Raw genomic sequence first — 22329 nt, 5'->3', positions numbered from 1 at the left:
CCTGACCCAAGCACTGGAAATTCGTCATACACCTTTTCCAGGCATTTTGTGTGAAGAGCTCCTGTGATGTTAGACCATATCTTGAGGGTTCGCAACCTTACCGCTGAGAGACTGGCCTCTTGCTGTATGTGTAGGTGCAGCGGTGGAAGGTTTAGCATGACCTCCATGGCTGCAGTCGGGGTAGACCTCGTGCAGCCAGTGGTGGCCGCGCATGCGAGCCTTTGAAGTCTTTGTAGTTTGTCTCGTACGTTGCCTAGGTTTGTTCTTGGCCACCAAACCAGAGCACCGTAACAGAGTAAGGGGCGGATTATCGTCTTATAGAGCCAGAGGGTAATTTTCGGGTTGAGTCCCCACCTCTTACCAATCATCCTTCTGCACTGCCAGAAGACAACTCCCGCCTTGTCTATCCGTTTGTTGATGTGGTTGTTCCAATTGAGTTTATTGTCGAGAGTTAGGCCTAAGTACTTAACTTCATCGGACAGCTGTAGCTCAGTTTGGAAAAGTGTTGGTCTGGTAAAGTTGGTCGCACCTTTATATGGGACAGTCAAATTTTTTTTCGCGATTTCGGAATTGGTCCCATAGTAAAAGTGTTAAGTATGACCTATAAAGTCGCTGCGCAGAGTATGACTGGTGGTTAAAAGTTCACCCTGTATAAAATTTTTAAGTAAAAAGAAATATGTACCTACCTATGATTAAGACGAAAAAAGAGACTAAACGTCGAAGTAAGGTAACATTATTGTGTCTGGTTTTTATAATTTTAATTATAATTTCAGTAATTAAAACCGATACTCTATAAATTCCATTCAATACGTATCGTAACAGTCACCACAGTTTCGACCGGTAAAAGCCAGTTATCGTTACCCATGCGCAAATAAATGAGTGTAGCTTCATTGTTTATTACTCGATCTGTATGTTTTAAGGCTCATTATATTCCTTGATAATGAAGCAATATGTTTTATATTAAACAAAATTTGCGAAATGCTAATATTTACGGAGATTTTTACAAAATAAAAAATAATAATTTTATAAAAAAACTGTTTTTTGTGATTATTTTTTTTCCTATAGGTTTCACGTAAATGTTTGTAGAAAAGGAAATAATCTCCATAATATAAGCTATTATTTGACACCTCGATGATTAAAATCGGTTAAGTGGTTTTCGAGATACACCGCCAAAAAGAATAGGTCCGGCCGCCATCTTTGTGACGTCATTACTATCCCCTCCACCATTTTTCCGCTTTACTACCGCATGTACGGTGATCAGGAGAACTGTCCGAACACATTGATACCGGTTGTGGGTAAGGCCGAGCTGAGTCAATTAAATCTGGCCTCGGAGCGGCTTGGCGACCGTACTAATATGTATACAAAATTTCAGCTCAATCGGAAACCGGGAAGTGCACCAAATTTAACTTCCAAGATTTTATTACAGACCGACAGACAACGGGGACAGGTGAAACTAAATAAAAGCTTGTAAAAAAACCGGCCAAGAGCATGTCGGGCCATGCTCAGAGTAGGGTTCCGTAGTTACTTTTCCGTCACAATAAGCTAAAATGGAGCTTAATGTATAGTAGATTGTTAACCAAGGGATGAACTGTGGATGTACGTCTTTTTACTATGAAGGGTAAACTTTTTGTAATAACTCAAAAACAGCTAAACAGATCATGTCCGCTATAGTTTTTATATAATGTCTTTCTTAAGCTCTACTTCCACGATTTTTTTCATATTTTTTGGACCTATGGTTCAAAAGTTAGAGTGGGGGACACATTTTTTTTTCTTTCGGAGCGATAATCTCCGAACATACTCATTTTATAAAAAAATGTTTGTTGAAGACCCCTATTAGTTTTGAAAGACCTTTCCAACGATACCCCACACTGTAATGCTGAAGCAAAAAAAAAAAATTCATCCCCACTTTACGTAAAGGGGAGGTACACTAAAAAAAAATATTTTTTTAGATTTTATTGTACGACTTTGTCGGCTTTATTGATGTATATATCCATGCCAAATTTCAGCTTTCTAGCACTAACGACCACGGAGCAATGCCTCGGACAGACAGACAGACATACAGACGGACATGGCGAAACTATAAGGGTTCCTAGTTGACTACGGAACCCTAAAAAGACAACTCACATGGCTCTGCCGGCGCGGGTCGAGGCCCAGGGCCGTGTGCAGGCGCTCGTGCAGCTCGCCGCGCGCCGCGCCCTCCAGGCTGCTGAGCGCGCTGCGGAGGCAACCCTGGGCCGCTAGACGTCCCGCGTACTCTGTAAGCACTGCCTCCAGTTTGCCGCCATTCTGGAAAAAAGCGTCTTATCAGCCTAAATTCTACATAATTTTAAATTTTAAATTAAAAATTAAAATTAAAATTTATTTATTTCAAGCTATTTGGCTCATATTTGTACAATATTTACACAACACACACATTATAATAGAAATAGACACTAAAGAATACCTACACTAAAATATATAATAAATTTACAAATTATAATAATTATGCTTATGCTATGCTATGCTGCTAGCCGACGCCTGTCCTCACATGCCTATTACAACAGTGGGTGATGTAGGGTCAGTCGAGACGGTCTGCAATCATCGCCAGGACAGTTTTAGAACACTTATAGATATTATTAGAAAATAAAACTTTTTAACAAAAAATAAAACCGACTTCAAAAATTACCAAAAGCGCCATACATGTACCTATAACATTTGAAGAGTTCCCTCGATTTCTCCAAGATCCCATCATCAGACCCCGACTTGGTGCCAACGGGACCATCTCGGGGTTATACCCGTACGATTAAAAAAAAATTTTGAAAATCGTTTCACGATTCTCGGAGATATTGAGTAACATACATACAAAAAAACAGTCGGATTGAGAACCTCCACCTTTTTTTAAGTCGGTTAAAAATAAATAGTTTATTTTCCGAGTAGACATATTACAATATGCTTATGAACGTCAAATAAAGCTACGCCGGCTCTAACCCTACACCTCTGACCCGAGAAGATTTAAATCTCTCCTAAATTGCAGGAGGGTATCCCAATATGGGACCGGCAAGAAACTCGGCGGGAACTGAAAACACAAATCAAAATATTTGATAAAAATAATTTGATTTGTTCCCAAACTTGTGTACCTCTTATTTTATTTACTACATGGATAATACCAAGAAACACTCCCCGCGCATGTGTTTTGCCAAGGCGTGCGCACCTCCATCCCTCCGTTTAGCCACCCAGCGCAATAATAATACATCGGCACTGGCCAATATAGCTGTGACCGTCTCACCTGTATGTCTCTCCCTCTAGCGGCCGCGGCTCTCCTCATAAGCAACGCCAGCTCCGTAAGTTTTGCCAAGGCGTGCGCTCCTCCATCCCTCCGCTTAGCCCCCCAATACGATAATGCACTGGCACTAGCCAATATAGCTGTCTCCGTCTCACCTGTATGTCTCTCCCTCTAGCGGCCGCGGCTCTCCTCATAAGCAACGCCAGCTCCGTAAGTTTTGCCAAGGCGTGCGCTCCCCCATCCCTCCGCTTATCCCCCCAATACGATAATGCACTGGCACTAGCCAATATAGCTGTCTCCGTCTCACCTGTATGTCTCTCCCTCTAGCGGCCGCGGCTCTCCTCATAAGCAACGCCAGCTCCGTAAGTTTTGCCAAGGCGTGCGCTCCCCCATCCCTCCGCTTAGCCCCCCAATACGATAATGCACTGGCACTAGCCAATATAGCTGTCTCCGTCTCACCTGTATGTCTCTCCCTCTAGCGGCCGCGGCTCTCCTCATAAGCAACGCCAGCTCCGTAAGTTTTGGCAAGGCGTGCGCTCCCCCATCCCTCCGCTTATCCCCCCAATACGATAATGCACTGGCACTAGCCAATATAGCTGTCTCCGTCTCACCTGTATGTCTCTCCCTCTAGCGGCCGCGGCTCTCCTCATAAGCAACGCCAGCTCCGTAAGTTTTGCCAAGGCGTGCGCTCCCCCATCCCTCCGCTTAGCCCCCCAATACGATAATGCACTGGCACTAGCCAATATAGTTGTCTCCGTCTCACCTGTATGTCTCTCCCTCTAGCGGCCGCGGCTCTCCTCATAAGCAACGCCAGCTCCGTAAGTTTTGCCAAGGCGTGCGCTCCCCCATCCCTCCGCTTAGCCCCCCAATACGATAATGCACTGGCACTAGCCAATATAGCTGTCTCCGTCTCACCTGTATGTCTCTCCCTCTAGCGGCCGCGGCTCTCCTCATAAGCAACGCCAGCTCCGTAAGTTTTGCCAAGGCGTGCGCTCCCCCATCCCTCCGCTTAGCCCCCAATACGATAATGCACTGGCACTAGCCAATATAGCTGTCTCCGTCTCACCTGTATGTCTCTCCCTCTAGCGGCCGCGGCTCTCCTCATAAGCAACGCCAGCTCCGTAAGTTTTGCCAAGGCGTGCGCTCCCCCATCCCTCCGCTTAGCCCCCCAATACGATAATGCACTGGCACTAGCCAATATAGCTGTCTCCGTCTCACCTGTATGTCTCTCCCTCTAGCGGCCGCGGCTCTCCTCATAAGCAACGCCAGCTCCGTAAGTTTTGCCAAGGCGTGCGCTCCCCCATCCCTCCGCTTAGCCCCCCAATACGATAATGCACTGGCACTAGCCAATATAGCTATCTCCGTCTCACCTGTATGTCTCTCCCTCTAGCGGCCGCGGCTCTCCTCATAAGCAACGCCAGCTCCGTAAGTTTTGCCAAGGCGTGCGCTCCCCCATCCCTCCGCTTAGCCCCCCAATACGATAATGCACTGGCACTAGCCAATATAGCTATCTCCGTCTCACCTGTATGTCTCTCCCTCTAGCGGCCGCGGCTCTCCTCATAAGCAACGCCAGCTCCGTAAGTTTTGCCAAGGCGTGCGCTCCCCCATCCCTCCGCTTAGCCCCCCAATACGATAATGCACTGGCACTAGCCAATATAGCTATCTCCGTCTCACCTGTATGTCTCTCCCTCTAGCGGCCGCGGCTCTCCTCATAAGCAACGCCAGCTCCGTAAGTTTTGCCAAGGCGTGCGCTCCGCCGTCCTTCCGTTTCGCCACCCAACGAGATAGCAAGGCGTCGGCCGAAGCGCCCACTAGATAGCACACTGTAGCTGCCTCTGCGAGGGCTGGGTCGGTCTCTTTTGAGAGGCGATCTCCGAGCATTTCTACAACAAAAGAAAAACAATTAAATATTAAATAAGTTCGATGAAATTCGAATCACTTTCAATTGAAACAGAGTCGATATGTTTTGTTTCGTTCAATATTCAAACAAAAACAAAATCGACTCCTACTTCCTTTGACGACCGGTTTGGCCTAGTGGGTAGTGACCCTGCCTACGAAGCTGATGGTCCCGGGTTCAAATCCTGGTAAGGGCATTTATTCGTGTGATGAGCATGGATATTTGTTCCTGAGTCATGGATGTTTTCTATGTATTTAAGTATTTATACATATTTATATATTATATATATCGTTGTCTAAGTACCCTCAACACAAGCCTTATTGAGCTTACTGTGGGACTTAGTCAATTTGTGTAATAATGTTCTATAATATTTATTTATTTATTACTTCCTATGCCCAAATTTATGTAAGTAAGTATGGCTGGGCCTTAGGACGTTAAAACAAACTAGGAGATTATAGAAATTACATGATTACTTTATTAAGATATTTTTTATGTATTTAGAGGAAATTCCCAACTGTCGTTAGTCTTGGGCGTAGTAGTTCTCATAAATGTATATTATATATTATATGGTGTATACCATGATCATAAAGTACGAATACACATCTTTTTACACTGGTCCTAAACATATACGGACTATAGGCTATCAGATCTAAAATAGGCTTATTTTAAATAAAAAACTATGTCAACGTTAACAAAATACAATCATTTCACACTTCACACCATGATGAAACAGTTTCGTGAATCGATTATCAGAAAATTTTGCAATGGCGACAGCGCAGGTGCAATGTTTAAGGCTATTTTTAAAACCCCCTGGAAATGAACGTAATCTAGTTTACACTACAATCAAAAGGTATAAAGATATCTCCTCAATAGCCGACAGAAAAAGATCCGATCGGCCACGTTCAGGTCGAACGAAGAACCGATACAGTAATGATTAATTAACAAATAATTAATAGAATCAGGTGTTACTTTGCGGAAATCCATGCTAATTAAAACAAGTAATATTACTTTGCTAATCCGCGAGAAAATAACGTGTTAGCCAATCAGTGCTAACCCGTTATACTTACTTGCGTATTTTTACATGCAATTAATGTTTTTTAACAGTAATGATTGTAACAGAGCGAAATCGGCAGAAAGAACACCGCTCTGTCCGAAAATTAGCTGCTGATCTGAAAATTTCAAGAGGATCGGTGCACTGCACAATATTTTGAAGGTGGATTTTGGATGCCAAGCCTATATGTATATGTAGTGTGTAGACCGCACTGGCAGGACCGCCATGTGAGGTTAGGCGTCAAAGGAGAAGTACTTGGTCTTGAGTATACATTTATTGTGTCTATAATAACATATGTACGAGCTTATATAGTATAAGCTATGTCACGTGTGAGGGTAAGGTGTAGCACACACACACACACACACTACATATAAAGAACACAAAGTTCACTGTTTCCGAAGCGACCAAGAAAAAGAGAGTACAAAGATCCAACACAACAAATATGACCATGTGTCTCAGTTTCGTTCTCAGCTCAAGTGGCTTCCTATTCGTCTTCGCCGTGACTCTCATGTTCTTGCCCTCCTATATGGCATTCTCTTTAACCCCGCTACACCACCTTATCTCAAAGAGCGTTTCAAGTATCTCTCTTCTATCAGATGTTCTCAGACTCATATTCTTGCTCCTCCCTTATCTACTTCAAAATTTTATAATAGCTCTTTTACCTTCCGGGCTGTTCGGTTATGGAATGCTCTGCCAGTAGAATTAAGATTAGCTAAATCTCTCCCCATTTTCAAAAATCAGCTGAAACTATACTTTCTATCTCTACCTTAAGTTGCCATTTATATATTGTATATGTGTAAGTATAAATATATATATATATATATTGTATTATATTATATTGTATATTTATTAGTATATTAGGTATTGTTTTAATACTTATGTAACTAGTATGTGTGTTTGTATTTAATAGTCTCCATATTTAGCTCCTTGCACTACCTGTTGACTTTTGTATGAGTTCGAAATTTCCTGCTACCTAAAGGTTGTCTGGAAGAGATCGCTTTTTAGCGATAAGACCGCCTGTTGTTACCTGGTTCTATTTTCCTTTAAAATTCATTTGTAGTTTTACATGTATGTAAAATGTATAATTGTTGGTGCAATAAAGAATATTTACTTACTTACTTACTTATAACACTTTCTTAGCACACTTGTTTTTTCTGACGAGAAACTGTGTTAGAACAGTCTTATAATTCCCAAAATGTTGTAGTACCAGTTGTCGGTACTAACAAGGAAGGGTACCCAACTGTCCGACTCCGATTTGATTGAAAGTTGAATTTTAGGAAAACTTGAGTTTAAGCAGATATAACAAAACACGTGCTCATTATTTTTTGCTGCTTTCAAACATATACTCACACCAGCCATTAACTAGTAAGTTGCTTGAGCATCACTTTCTATAGGAGTTAGAAGATTTAGTAACTTTTTAGTACTTTGAAGGCCATTTTCTCCTAACAGGTTGAGTTTGGGCAGCTAAAAAAAAATACGTGTCCGTTATTTTAGACTACTCTATAACATATATCAAAATGAATCAAATCGGAGTCGGACAGTTGGGTACCCTTCCTTGTAAGAATAGAAGACAATCCGGCCAAAGAATGATGTTCCTAGGTTCCAGAGCAGAGCTCACCATCGGTACTACCTTTAGTATTGATCGATACAGGTACAGGCGTTAAGTATGATGTAAACGACTACAAATTGGTAGGAAGATTACATTTTATGTAAACATATATGAACCTTAATTTTTTTATTTTATAAGTAAAGTCTTGCCAACCAGGGATCGGAACCGGTTTTTTGGAAAAACTTTGAAATAAACATATATTTCGGTATAGGACTCGGTTGTGTTTTTAGATAACGACTTCGTATTATTAGATTGCCCAATTAGAAAGGAAATAATTAACAAAGAACGAAAAAATACCGTTTTCGTTCCCATACAAAAAATACCGGTTTCCGATCCCTGTTGCCAACCAATTAGTCAAAAAAAACTTATACTTGTATGGGAGATCGTCCTTTTCACGTCTACTTTTTTTCTAATTTACTGTCATTTCCTACTAAGCAAATTGGCTAGGGAGACTATAAACACGAAAACGGCACAATAAAGAAACGGATGATATATGTCTATAAATATTTACCGCAGTAATGCTGCAGCTCGGCGCCGTCAGTGTGAGTGACACACGTCGCCAGCACGTCTCGCCACGAGGACGGGCTGGAGGCGGCCAGCAGCGCCTCCCAGCGGCCGCTCAGCAAGCTGCCGGCCACCAGGCCCACCGGGTCGCGGCCGGAGTGCGCCAGGTGGTATTTCTGGACTTTGTACAGGAGCTCTTGACTGCCTGTGGACAAAATAATCGTTAAAATACACCTAGCAAATTAAAACACATGCAACAAATTATTTGTCCAACTTGGGACATAAATTAGAGAATTAGACACTAGACCTTATAGTGTTAACGCCTTAACCTTCCGGTGAGTAACGTTGCCGGGCCTCAATGAGGGTGCGGAGTATCAGGGTCGGCAACGCGCATGTAACACCTTAGGAGTTGCAGGCGTACATAGGCTACGGAGACTGCTTACCAACAGGCGGGCCGTATGCTTGTTTGCGATCGACTTAGTATAAAAAATTAGGTTATTAAGAATAAGTTACCCAGGGAGGCGATGATGAGGGCGTCGGCCACTCGCCGGGCGTCCAGGCACAGCTCCACGGCCTCCTCCAGCTGCCCGCACACCAGCGCGCGGCAGATGAGGCTCGTGGAATCTGTCCACATTCAACACATTGAGGCCAATTGTGCATAAAATAAATAAATTAATATTATACGACATTATTACACAAATTGACTAAGTCCCACAGTAAGCTTATTAAAGATTATGTTGTGGGTACTTAGACAACGATATATATAATATAAATATTTATAAATAAATAAATATTATTGGACATTATTACATAAATACTTAAATACATAGAAAACACCCATGACTCAGGAACAAAATAAATATCCATGCTCATCACACGAATAAATGCCCTTACCAGGATTTGAACCCCGGACCATCGGCTTCATAGGCAGGGTCACTACCCACTAGGCCAGACCGGTCGTCAAAATAACACACGTCACATTGAACACGTTTTCGCATCAACACAAACATCTGCAAACGATACCAGTGAGGGGAAACTGCAGCGTTCGCATTCTGGACTCCGTTCGACTCAACATTGCTATGAGCAATTATTAGGGCTGGCAAAACTTGACGTTCCTTTGCGTGCACAACCACAGATAAGATAATGACTTGAATACTGACAACCCTAAATAGCCGAAAGGGATAGTGCCATACATTAGAAAGGGACAACATGATTCGTCCCTGAATCGCTGTCAAACTTCGGTTTTGTAGGAAGTTTCCTTTCTGTACGGTAGTACTTGTATTTATTCCGTGACGATACCACAAAATAATTCATTAATTCTAAGCATTACCTAGCAATAAAAATAAACAACAGGGACACTTTTACATGTTAAACTTTTACAATCAATAAAAATAACAAAATACAATTACAAATACGGAATTATTAGAGATGTACAGTCTCTAAATGTCTAATTACACAAAAAAAAATACAAACAACAAATTGGATATATTTCTGAAACGACGTTTTTTCGGATAAAAGCTGCAAAATAACCTAATACCTACTTGTTTGTTACTTAATTATATAAAGTAGTAGTTATTATACAATATCTAACAGTAATTCACACACATAAAAGTTTGAAATACCTTCTCCGTTGGGAAGGACGACATTTTGTGCCTGGGGCTCCCGGTCCAAATTAGCCAGTTTCCTTTCGATCAGTGTGTGTGCATCCTGCAACGAATACACACTCAATTGTATACCAGATCCCTTTGTTTGACATAATTATTGAAAGTCATGTCCTCGTTTCCCTTCAATCAGGACGTGGGAGAAGGAGAATATCATGGACAAGGAACGTAAGAGACTGGTTGGACGTGGGCAGTACAGAGAAACTAATTCGCATGACTTCAGATAGAATGGCATATAGACATAAGGTCGCCAACCTCCGGGATGGAGAAGGCACTTAAAGAAGAAGAAGATAATGTAATGATTGTCATAATTATGTCATCATTACTCATAATTCTGAAACAGTTGACTTTTCAGGATATTCGTAAGGTTATCCTATAAAAAGGTTAGGTTTGTTTTATGGCAATTCTGAAAAGTTACGCGTTTCTGAGAAAAACCAAATTATGAGTAACGAAAATGCGGACAAACAATACATTATGACTTAAAACTTTATGGGAAACAATAGACCCGTTATATACATTTTTGATTACTTTAAAAACTATGTTCAAATACTTTATAATCAATGTTCATGCGTTATTTACTGTATTGATGAAATTTTGTAAAGATGTTAGTGTCAGTAAGCACTGATTAGATAGGAAAGAATTTAGTTGACGTCAAATGTATAACATAGCTCAACGACACTTTTTTTTTCGTTTTATAATAAATAAATATAATAGGACATTATTACACAAATTGACTAAGTCCTACAGTAAGCTCAATAACGCTTGTGTTGTGGGTACTTAGACAACGATATATATAATATATAAATATTTATAAATACTTCAATACATAGAGACTCCATGAATGAGAATATCCATGACTCAGGAACAAATATCCGTGCTCATTACACGAATAAATGCCGGGTTTTGAACCCGGGACCATCGGCTTCATAGGCGGGGTACTACCCACTAGGCCAGACAGGTCTTCAAAACAATTAAATTTAACTTATTAATAATCGTTTTTATTGTGTAATAAAACACTATAAAATCTTCAGTTTTTGACAAAAAATTATAAAAGGGGACTAATATTTTCACCCTCTGAACGATCAAAATAAAAAAAAAACTAAACGCTACCATTACATACATTTTCGTAATTCGTATTTCAATTCCAAGAAGCGCTGGTGGCCTAGAGCGGTAAGGACGTGCGACTTTCATTCTGGCAGTTTCGGGTTCAAACCCCGGCTCTTACCGATGAGTTTCACGGAACTTATGTACGAAATATCATTTGATATTTACCAGTCGCTTTCCGGTGAAAGAAAACATCGCGAGGAAACCGGACTAATTCCAACAAGGCCTAGTTTACCCTATTGGTTGGAAGGGCAGATGGCAATCGCGTTCGCAAAAAATACCAACGTCAATTCTTGGGAATACTTGCCATGCGGACCCCAGACTCCCATGAGCCGTGGCAAAAAGCCGGGACAACGTGAGGAAGATGATGTATTTCAATCCCACAACAAGTGTAATAATTCATAATTCATTTATTGCATTTATAATCATGTGATGTGTATTCTATAAACTATCGCGGCACCTACTGAAATTGAATTTTGAACCATATGGATATAACTTTAAAGTCCACAATCGTTGAGCTACATTACATAGCGCCCGAACTCACCGAAAGATCAGTGCTGGTGTCAGTGGAGAGTTCCGCGTCGGTCTCCGTGGACTCGCCCTGGGCGCGTGTTGAAACAGACCTTATGTACACTGGTGCAGGGTATAGTTTACAGTGGCAGTGGGGAGGAGTTACGGCGTTATTGTATGGAGAAATCTGATGGTTGTTTTTATTGATTTTGTACTTTAAGGCGTTTGAAATAGAGTATACAGCAGGTGTTGGCTGAAAGTTAATTAGAATTGAACATTAAAAATATTGTATTTTTTTTTAAAATGAACCGTAAACCGTAACGGACGATTACAGTTTATGGTTAAATTTGTAAGGGTTAATTTTCAATATTTTCAATTCTAATTAACGTTCGGGCAACACTGGTATACAGAATGTTTATTTAGTAACCTGCAATAATTTACGTGCTGAATATATAGGTCATATTGAGCAACTTTTAATATGGGACCAATCCGGACATCGCGAAAAAAATTTTTACTCTCCCATAGAAAATGTCAAGGTCATACGGCCAAAATGTCTGAAAAGCACATTTTTTTTCGCAATATCAGGGTTGGTCCAATAGTAAACGTTGCTCAGTATACACCTTGTTTTTTTCCCGTTAATTTCAAGGGTGCATTCCTGAGCTTAAATTAAGTAACTTTCTCAAAGACACCATTATTTATAATTATAATTATAATTAAGTGAATAATTACAAATTAATTAATGTGGTCCTATTCTGCCTGAAACACAGGAACTCCTAGTTCAGGCATTTGTAAACTTTTCCTTATCCTTAATCCTTAGTCTTTAAGCGCTAACACTGTACTTATACTGTTTTCAATAAAATTATTTGTATTTGTATTTGTATTATTCTAATTAACTCCATTTCGGAGATAATCAAAAATTTATTTTTATCTTATAAGGCCCTTACGAGCGTATGCACATGCCTTAGGGCCTGTTTACATATTGATTAGTGTTTAGTACGAGTGTATATATTTGATACTAACCGTAAATACTATCTCGGTCGATTGTTGTTCTAAATAACATTGATATGTCACAGTTCTCAATTGTTTGGTTAAATTAAATGTATTGCCCGTGTTACAACAATGCTATATGCAACAAGTAATTACTTTTTATAAAAAAAAAATTGTAAATTAACTATGCCATTTAGTTTCCTTAAACGTACTTAACCATACCTCGGAGTTAACAGAATTCAATAAAAACACAGTGTATATTCACTCCGTAAATTATTGCAGGTGACTAAAAACACCTTGTATACCAGCCTATTCGAGTATTACCGAATAAGTGCTTTAATGCAAGAGTAATTCCGAAAATCGACTCTAATGTGATGGAATAAAGTGATTTTCAGAAATACCCGACACTGATTTTGTGCCGAAAAATTATTATTATTATTATTTATTTATTTATTTATTTTTATAATGTCACTTACAGTATACACCAGACATGACACATAGGAATATAAGAATTGAATTATAACATAGCTATAATAAATTACAATAAATTACTACCAACAACAGTTAGTCAGAATTTAAATATAAGTACCTAAATATTATCTAATTAGTGCTAATGGTGCTCGGGGCGACTATAGCCTCGAGGTAGCGCCCGGCTGTGGCTAAGAATCTCGGTTCAGGAGTCGAAAATAGGTCTAATGAAGAAATGTCATTCATCATCAGCTTTCTCCAGATACTGCACAGATAGTTATTGTCAGAATACACAACTCTATTGGGAAACCTTAATACATATTTATATAATATTTTATACTTTTATAGTTGTGTACTGAGATTTCACATTACAAATGAACCCATAACAATAGTACATTACGATACAAGTGCGAAAAATAGGAAATTCGAAACGAGTGGCGATAAATTCAAACACGACCGAAGGGAGTGTTTTAAATCGACACGAGTTGCGAATTACCTATTCGCACATGTATCGTACAACGTTTTACAGTACATATGGCCCTTTGAATGTTCGACACAGTAACGTAATATGCTAATTTTCGCACTAGTGCTATAAAGTAGCACCATATGTACTGTAAAATATATTACAGTACATATGTCGCTACTTTAACGCACTAGTGCGATAATTAGCACTTTACGTGCATATGTCGAAAATATAAAGGGCCATACTGTAAAACGTACGATACATGTGCGAATAGGTAATTCGCAACTCGTGTCGATTTAAAACACTCCCGGTCGTGTTTTGATTTATCGCCATTCATTGCGAATTTCCTATATTTCGCACATGTATTGTAACGTACTATTAACAGGTCTTTCTAGGGTGTCCGTGTCCCAATAGAATTGTATAAGTGAATTTGTATAGTGTGCAAAGAAATATAGACGTTATGAATTATGAGCCCAAGACTAAGTATTTCCGCACTGAACTCAAGTTATAGTAAACCTTCTGTGGTGAGTGTAAGGTTGAGATAAGAGTTTCAGAAAGCTAAGAGAATTTGAAATAGAGGTGTATTGCCAAAGATAACTTTGTAGTCACGTAAATTTACTGCCATCTGTCGACACAATTAAAACTTTTAGAACGCCATTTGACTTTAATCCTTATTCTTTCACTGATATATGTTCAATTTGTTCCATATCAAAAAGTGGCGCCATCTTACCGGGCACTACCTAAAGGTTATGGCGCTGTCCCGAACGTATTGCGATCCGGCTAATATTTGCCAACGTCAAGGAGTAGATGGCGCTAGTAGTCACGTTTAAGTTAACTAACCGCTTCTAGGTTATTGGGATTTTTTGGCTGAAGTTGAGAGAGTAGATGAGAACGACAGTAGGAAAAAGGAGGTTGTGTGCGAACAGATCTACGCGGTAGTGATATTTGCTTTTAGATCAAGTCAAGGACGTTCTTATGGTGTTATTAGAATAATGATGTGTCTCTGGTATTTTGTGACCAACGTTATCAGTACTCAGAGTGAACAGTGATCCAGTGAGGCTAATATGAACTTAAGGTAAACTTTGTGTGAGGAATGGGGTCGCTATAAGCGTAGATTTGGAGGCGACTATTAAGCTCAAGAAACCAGGTGGATAATCATGTGATACTCATGTTATATGTAGGTAATAAAGTCGGACACCAGCACAACTCATATGGTCATCTCAGTAACATCCAGGCCTCGTATAGGTATGTAGTACATTTACATATCGCTTTCCAGTATCCGTAAAAGCATTAGCTCATTCGATAGGTTAATAAGAATGGTGAGCTTGACGACAGGCGCCATAGCTCGAATCGATCCTGCTATTTGATCTATTAGATGGCGCCACTTTTTAATATTTAACAAATTGAACACATATAAGTATAAGAATAAGGATCAAAGTCAAATGGCGTTCTAAAAGTTTTAATTATGTGTCGAAAGAAGGCACTAAATTTACTTGGCTATAAAGTGTTCTTTGACAATACACCTCTATTTCAAATTCTCTTTGACAGAAAGAGTAGTATAACATTAGCTTTAGGCTGTTAGTAGAGGATAAGTTATACAGACACACATAAGAAATAACACAAACAATAATGTCATTTTTTCTAGCAATTTAGTGTTTTTTTCTAGTAATACTTGTTCTTCAACGTGGCGTCGTATGAATGCTAACCGGACCCCTTGGTTTGACATAATTATTGAAAGTCATAATGTAATAATAGTCAGATTATCATTAGTCATAACTCTGAAACCGTTAACTTTTCAGGATTTTCGTTAGGTTATCCTCTAGGTAGGCTAGGTTTGTTTCATGCCAATCCTGAAAAGTTACGCGATTCTGAGAAAAAACAAATTATGACTAACGAAAATGCGGACAAACAATACATTATGACTTAAAACTTTATGGGAACCAATAGAGACCCCATGCTAACACTCTTTTTTAATAGACTTTTCTGGTCTTAGATAACTTACCCGGCTGAGCCCGGCGTGGTCGGTCTGGTCGGCGACTCCATTCTTGAACTTAGACGGAATTTCGTCTTGCTTGAATCCTGAATAAAAAGTAAAAATACATTTCAAAGTCAATATATTCTTTTACAGTACATATGGGGCTACTTTATAGCACTAGTGCGAGAAATAGCATATTACGTTACTGTGTCGAACATTTAAAGGGCCATATGTACTGTAAAACGTTGTACGATACATGTGCGAATAGGTAATTCGCAACTCGTGTCGATTTAAAACACTCCCTTCGGTCGTGTTTTAATTTATCGCCACTCGTTTCGAATTTCCTATTTTTCGCACTTGTATCGTAATGTACTATATTCAAATAGGCCTAGCAACAAGCACTTTTAAATCGTCAAATTTTACAAATATCATCTTAATCTAAATATCAGAGCAATTTATTGATGCAGTTATTAATGTTCTAAAAAAAACATTGAATTATTATAGATATGGCAAACTTAATAATAAGAATTTCACGAAAGGATCGTCAAACACCAAAATTGTATAAAAATACTAGTCTAGAAACTTTCTAGAATAAAATCTAAATGTCAAAAAATACGGTATATATACATTGAATTATCAATTTCATCGTTATTAACATAACAATAAATAAATCATTATTTACAATCACACTTAATCCCACGGTATTTCATCATTCATGTAAAAAAAAATTACCTACCTTGGATTTAGATATAAGAAAATTTATAGATCAATTAAAATGCAGATACATTTCATTTGCACATAGGTACAGAATAATGCTTACAAACTAATTGACAAATTCAAATCCGCAACGTAAGTTTCGTCAGGAGGGTACAACCATATATCAGCAACAGGCGTCGTCATTACACATAAACAATAAAGCTATCCGCAACAGGCTTCATCATTTTCCGTTACGTTAATTATTATAATAAAGTAATTTTTCTCAAACTTGCTATGAAATGTTGACATGACTTGCGTCAAATTAGGTCCGGAAATACTACATATCAGGTGCGATGAGTGAAGATGATATGTAAAGGAATTTCATACTGCCTTACACACCTAGGACTGTAAAGCAACCTTCTTTTGTTTTTTAACGTCAAATTGTGACACAACGTCTTGGCATCCAACCATCAACAAATATAGGTACGGTACGGTGATTTGTTGTGCATATTCGTTATATTCGTTGCTAAGCAACGGCGGTGGCGCATCGCGCAGGCGCGCGGACTTTCCCGCGTAAGGCACCGCTGGTAGAGTGGCGAGCCAAGTAGGTCGCCACAAAACAAATTGACTACATTTTTTTTTTGTTTTACTTGCAAGTTTGTGAAAAGCACTATACAAATCTCGGCGAGAAACGGGATTGCCGGCCGTGTATCTCTATCCGCGTCTATATCTACTTGGCCTGCAACCCTACGTTTCCCGGCCTCTATAGTAATGTACTATTAAATGACCGCCCTGAATCGCAAAGCCCAGAGGTTATCATCAAACTAGCAGCGTTTCCACGCTGTATAGCCAACGAAATACCCTGAACCAGATACGACCCGGAGCGGATCGCAGCCCCTATCCCTATGCCAGCGACCAAGTTCCTTAATAAACAGTTTAGCCTCCGATCCCCAGGGTATAGTTGTGCCGTTCTCGGTAACATTCTGTTTTTTATGAAGAATGTTCTCGCTCAAAAAAATTCCCCGTAGTAAACTCGAGAACGGCACAACTCTACCCCAGGGTCTACAGCAATCGGCACAAACTCGTACATTGATTCCAGGGCATTGTACTTAGCGTGCTTGAGTTTGGCTAGTACCGTCTTAACTAAAGCTAAACTGCGGCATTTTGTTTGCAGGTGGTATTTTATCGAAGAAACACTTTTAACTGTCCATCGGTGGACCTTCTGACTTTTGTAATAAGGTCCACCGATGGACAGTTAACAGTGTGGACGATGGAATAACGCCTTCAAAAGGCTACTAGTTGACTACAGAACCCTAAAAAAAAGCTTTAACGTCAATAGCGAACTTACCCAGCAGATTAAGCACCTCACTTTTGAAGTTGGGTAGGAAACTCGCTCGAAGGAAGAACCACGTGTAGCGATCGTTTTGCTCGCTTGCGGCGTCGCCTTTTTGCCGACAGTACCTGACAACCGAATAAAAATAACTCAATCTCAAAATAATCTGACTAGATCGAGCTAACTTTGCATGCTATTTGCAATTATAAAGTGTGACAATGTCATCAAATTCATCATAAATAACCAATCTCTAAGAAAATATGACGTTTATAATGAGGTAACAAATGACAGACTATAGGTTTGTTATAGACGTTAGCTTTGTAGCTGGCCCCTGGCGGCTAATCCTTTGTCTATTGTTAACTAAAACCGCACGTGCCACTACCTGCAAAAAAACGGTCATATAATTCTAATAGGCACCTGAGCGCGGGCTAGTCTAACGCTCAAAAAACCAGTGTAGGTGCGCTCTCCGACGCGCCTTTGCTCCGCATATCGAGGACACATTTTAGACTGGTTCTGTAGCGTTCGACTCGCCGGCACTCAGTAACCGTAGAGAGCCCACACAAGAAATCGCAAATTATTTTTCCATTTGTTCATTTTGAATCTTATTTCAATTACCATAGGAGTTGTAATTCAATAACCGGATAAAGTGACCGGACCATTTTTTATGCAGGTAGTGGCACGCGCTGTTTTAGTTAATAATAGACAAAGGATCAGCCGCGGGGGGCCAGCTACACAGCGAACGACTACGACTATACTCACTGCGCCAACGCCTCCACGGCGCCCGGCTCGCTGCTGAGCGTGGAGCCGAGCACCTCGTCCAGCCCCGCTGCCAGCTCGATTATTTCCGGTTCACTCACCACCTATATTCGTACATGTTAATATTAATAAAGTAATTGGCAATAAATTTGAATTCGAATATTTTAAACTCATCACTTATAAACGAAATATACTTGGCCAAGCAAATCTTGTCAGTAGCAAAAGGCGGCAAATTTGAAAAATCGCGGGTTAGCAACACTGTTTTCGAATAATCCAAAATCGAGTGTCATCTGTGTTTTATCTGTGGAATGTGGATAGTGAATGATAGCCATCATGTTTGTTTACATTCTGAATGATCTGAATCGTTGCTATTTCAAGAGAAATTTCTGCTGTCACCAGTAATGCCAATATAATAAAATAAGCTTGTGCATGAACTGAAGCAAAGTGCCTACAATATACAATCAAGATCGTAGATCGTAAATATTTGAGGTTATGATAATTACATGTTTTGATTCGATTTACTTTCATTGCTGCTTTTTTTAGCGCAATCTTCATCTTCCTCGCGTTGTCCCGGCATTTGCCACGGCTCGTGAGTGCCTGGGGTCCGCTTGACAACTAATCCCAAGATTTGGCGTAGGCACTAGTTTTTTTTAAGAAAGCGACTGCCATCTGACCTTCCAATCCAGAGGGTAAACTAGGCCTTGTTGGGATTAGTCCGGTTTCCTCACGCTGTTTTCCTTCACCGAAAAGCGACTGGTAAATATCAAATGATATTTCGTACATAAGTTCCGAATAACTCATTGGTACGAGCCGGGGTTTGAACCCGCGACCTCCGGATTGCAAGTCGCACGCTATTACCGCTAGGCCACCAGCGCTTATAATATTTAAATCCTGTATCCTCTTAATAATTATTTGGTAATAATTACCTGGCTAATGTGTACAGTTTTCTGTGGGTTTTCTTGAGGGCACTTCTCAAACGTCACCAGTTTGCCGCCGAACTGAAAGAAAAACATTCCAGTAGAACAAGTTTACGTATTTATTTCAAGTTTTAATTTTATTTAAAATAAACTATTGTAAAAAAATAGTCTAGTATACATAAATACTTTGTAATGTATATTTAAACTTTTCTATTAACGTCTCAAATTTAACTTTTGAAGCATTCATCAGTAGGTTTATTGAAAGTGCTAAAATTTATCTTATGACCTTTCCTTCTGCAGGACTGATTGATTAAAGTCGTATTCCCTTGACATCATTTAAGGTCATAAATTCGCGCTTTAACGAAATGGTCTAGCTCTTGACGCAATATCCAATTTGAATACAAATACAACAAATACAAATACAAATAATTTTATTGAAAACAGTATAAGTACAGTGTTAGCACTTAAAGACTAAGGATTAAGGATAAGGAAAAGTTTACAAATGCCTGAACTAGGAGTTCCTGTGTTTCAGGCAGAATAGGACCATATTAATTAATTTGTAATTATTCACTTAATTATAATAATTATAAATAGTACACAATAAAAATCTGGTAGGGTGATAACCTTAACAAAATAACTTATTTAAGTATTCTATATCCAAGTACAGTAAGAAATCATTTTACGACTATTAGTAAGCTTTCAGGTGAAGTTTATCCCTGTGTCTCATGGATCGAAGAAGTCCTGAAGTTATATAATTGTAATCCATGGTTTTATATTAAAATTCTTGCTATTTAAACGTGTATTATAAGTGTTAAGTAATATTGCTTGTTGGACATTTTTAATCAAGTAGAGCATACTATTTTCTGCATCAGCAGAATTATAAACGGGGCCAAAGTCAATATTGCATAAATCATCTCTAAGTTTGTTTATGTTTAATTTAGAGACAAATTGCGTGCGAGTGCATGTGTTACGTGATTTACGATATAGGGTTAGTAGGGCAGCTCTATGGTCGGTCACTGTAGAGTTAGTAACAAGTGCTAATGCCGAATAATTCGATTTTACCATAATATGATCTAAGCAAGACCCGCTTTGGTGCGTAGGAAGCGTGTGCGCTGGGAGTAAGCCATGGAAAGAGCATAGGTTAAGGTAGCTCTGGGCTGTCAAAGACGATTCGCTGCTTTCAACTAGTATGTTGATATTAATATCTCCTATCAATATTATATTTTTAAAGGATGTTAATTTACTTAGATTTTCATCCAGAGATTCGATAAAATTACTTATATTTTTAAAGGAGGGGGGTCTATACAAGGCTAATATTGCAGTATCTGATCCGATTTTAATTAAAAGCCGATTGCAATCTAGTATATGGGGTTCCTCAACTGTGATGTTTAAGTTATTTTTAACATAAACTACTACCCCGTCGTTTTGGTTATAATTAAACTAACTGCTATACGATATGAAACCTGGCATATTTGGTAGATTAGTATGGGTATTAAGCCAACATTCTGTCAGTACAATGATGTCACAAGTAATATCCAGTCTTTGTTGAAATACATTAAAATTATCAAAATTTTTGGAAATACTGCGTATGTTTTGAGTTAAAATTGATAATGAATTCTGACAGAGACGAATGTGTTGTTTGCAAGTTTCGACATCGCATGCTTTAGACTCTGATACAGAGAAACTATCTAGGTCAGAGAATATGCTATTATTCATAGGTAGTTAAATATGTGAAAAGTTAGCGCTCTTAGGCGCCTTCATAATCTATGGAGTTTATATACCTTTTTTCGGCCATTTGTCTAGCTGGGCATTCGGCGTCGCCTGTTTCGTGGTCGCATGGTTTCTTGTAGTGGAAGCATGTTGCACACTTTGGTGCTTTGTCCTTTTTTGTACATTCCTTAAATGAGTGACCCGCTTCGCCGCAATGTCCGCAGACGTTAGACTCCATTTTGCAGGTCTTCGCTGCATGACCGTAGAATTGACATTTAAAGCAGCGGGTAACCAGGGTGAAATCCCTTACAGGGCACGATGACCAGTTCACAAAAACTCTATCGTTCGTAATTAAGGCCTTGCGTATCACTCCAGAGACCTCAATTATATAATTACAGGTCTCGGCGCCTTTTTTCCCGGATTTGTGACTTAGCTTAATCGATGCCATAAATTTTTCAAGCGACCAACCTTGTAATTTATCGGCTAAGTTTTGTTGGTAAATACATTTCAGAACTTCAGGTTCCTGCATGTCCGTGGGAACTCCAATGACTACAATTCTGGGCTTGCGTTTTTGTGGCTCATCAACAGTAAGTCCAGAGGTCGTAAGCTGCGCTGATTGCTTGAGTTTTATGACGTCCTCTCTGGAGTCAGTGCTTATAACTACACCGCCGTTTCTGATCTTGCGCAACCCTCTCACGTGCAGCTTCATTTCGTCGGGCCGGATAATCTTTTGAACGAGGGATTTTGTCTCCTCGCTCGATTTCAATTTGTCGACCGGGTAAATTGCGACTGAACTGATGTTAGATGGTTGGACGTACCTTGATCCATTTTTCTTAAGGGCGTCGGCAAACGAGACAGATCCCGAGACTGATCGGCTTGATTCCTCAATCGACTCCTTTAGTTCTTTGAAGCGTTGTGCGAGGTCTATTTTTTCCTGGTGAGCTTGGCGGGACTGATATGCTTGGATTGCATGTTGTTTCAGGGCTTGATATTCAACAGCCATTTGTGAGGCATAGTGGGTCACGGTACGACACAGGTTGTTAATTCTAATCTTCTGGTCAGAGTTAAGTTTACCTTCTGCAGATGTAGCGCATACGTCTTGCAGGTTCAGTTCAATCTTCTTTAGCCAGGTTTGGATGTCACTTGTGGGAAATACCTTCGGGGGCTCTTCTTCCTGTTGCATGTTTGCGAGTGCGGGCCCGGGCGGGCCGGGCTGCGGTGTGGGTGTTGAGGGCGGGCTGCGGCGTGTTAGTCCACTACGATTAAATGGGCTATTTTCCGACATTTTTGCTCCACTTAGACATTATACTATAGCTGTGGGTGCGATAGATGACTAATGACCCAGATCATGACCGCTTGATTTAAACCAATGAACAAAATGAATACTAACTCCACTCTACCCCACAACCGTACGTTGACCCCACTA

The 22329-nt window shown here is 39.7% G+C and overlaps 2 protein-coding genes across 2 annotated transcripts in view; both read right to left on the bottom strand.

Moving 5' to 3' along the window:
- Positions 1-22329, bottom strand: part of LOC133526222 (protein transport protein Sec31A) — a 59023-nt gene that overhangs the window by 15670 nt on the left and 21024 nt on the right. The window contains exons 10-19 of the mRNA XM_061862750.1: positions 19203-19274; positions 18280-18380; positions 17536-17648; positions 15519-15595; positions 11633-11689; positions 9946-10030; positions 8837-8947; positions 8331-8528; positions 4937-5145; positions 2125-2286 (exon numbers count right to left, since the gene is read on the bottom strand). Of these exons, the coding sequence (XP_061718734.1) occupies positions 2125-2286; positions 4937-5145; positions 8331-8528; positions 8837-8947; positions 9946-10030; positions 11633-11689; positions 15519-15595; positions 17536-17648; positions 18280-18380; positions 19203-19274 (1185 nt within the window). The remainder of the gene's footprint in view (positions 1-2124; positions 2287-4936; positions 5146-8330; positions 8529-8836; positions 8948-9945; positions 10031-11632; positions 11690-15518; positions 15596-17535; positions 17649-18279; positions 18381-19202; positions 19275-22329) is intronic.
- On the bottom strand, positions 20923-22256 carry LOC133526210 (uncharacterized). Its single transcript, XM_061862734.1, has one exon. The coding sequence runs from the start codon at positions 22186-22188 to the stop codon at positions 20941-20943; it is 1248 nt and encodes a 415-aa protein (XP_061718718.1). The 5' UTR covers positions 22189-22256; the 3' UTR covers positions 20923-20940.

Source organism: Cydia pomonella, chromosome 16 (genome assembly GCF_033807575.1).
Source record: "Cydia pomonella isolate Wapato2018A chromosome 16, ilCydPomo1, whole genome shotgun sequence".
In the NCBI taxonomy this organism is placed as follows: domain Eukaryota; kingdom Metazoa; phylum Arthropoda; class Insecta; order Lepidoptera; family Tortricidae; genus Cydia; species Cydia pomonella.
This window is presented reverse-complemented; position numbering and strand designations above follow the sequence as displayed.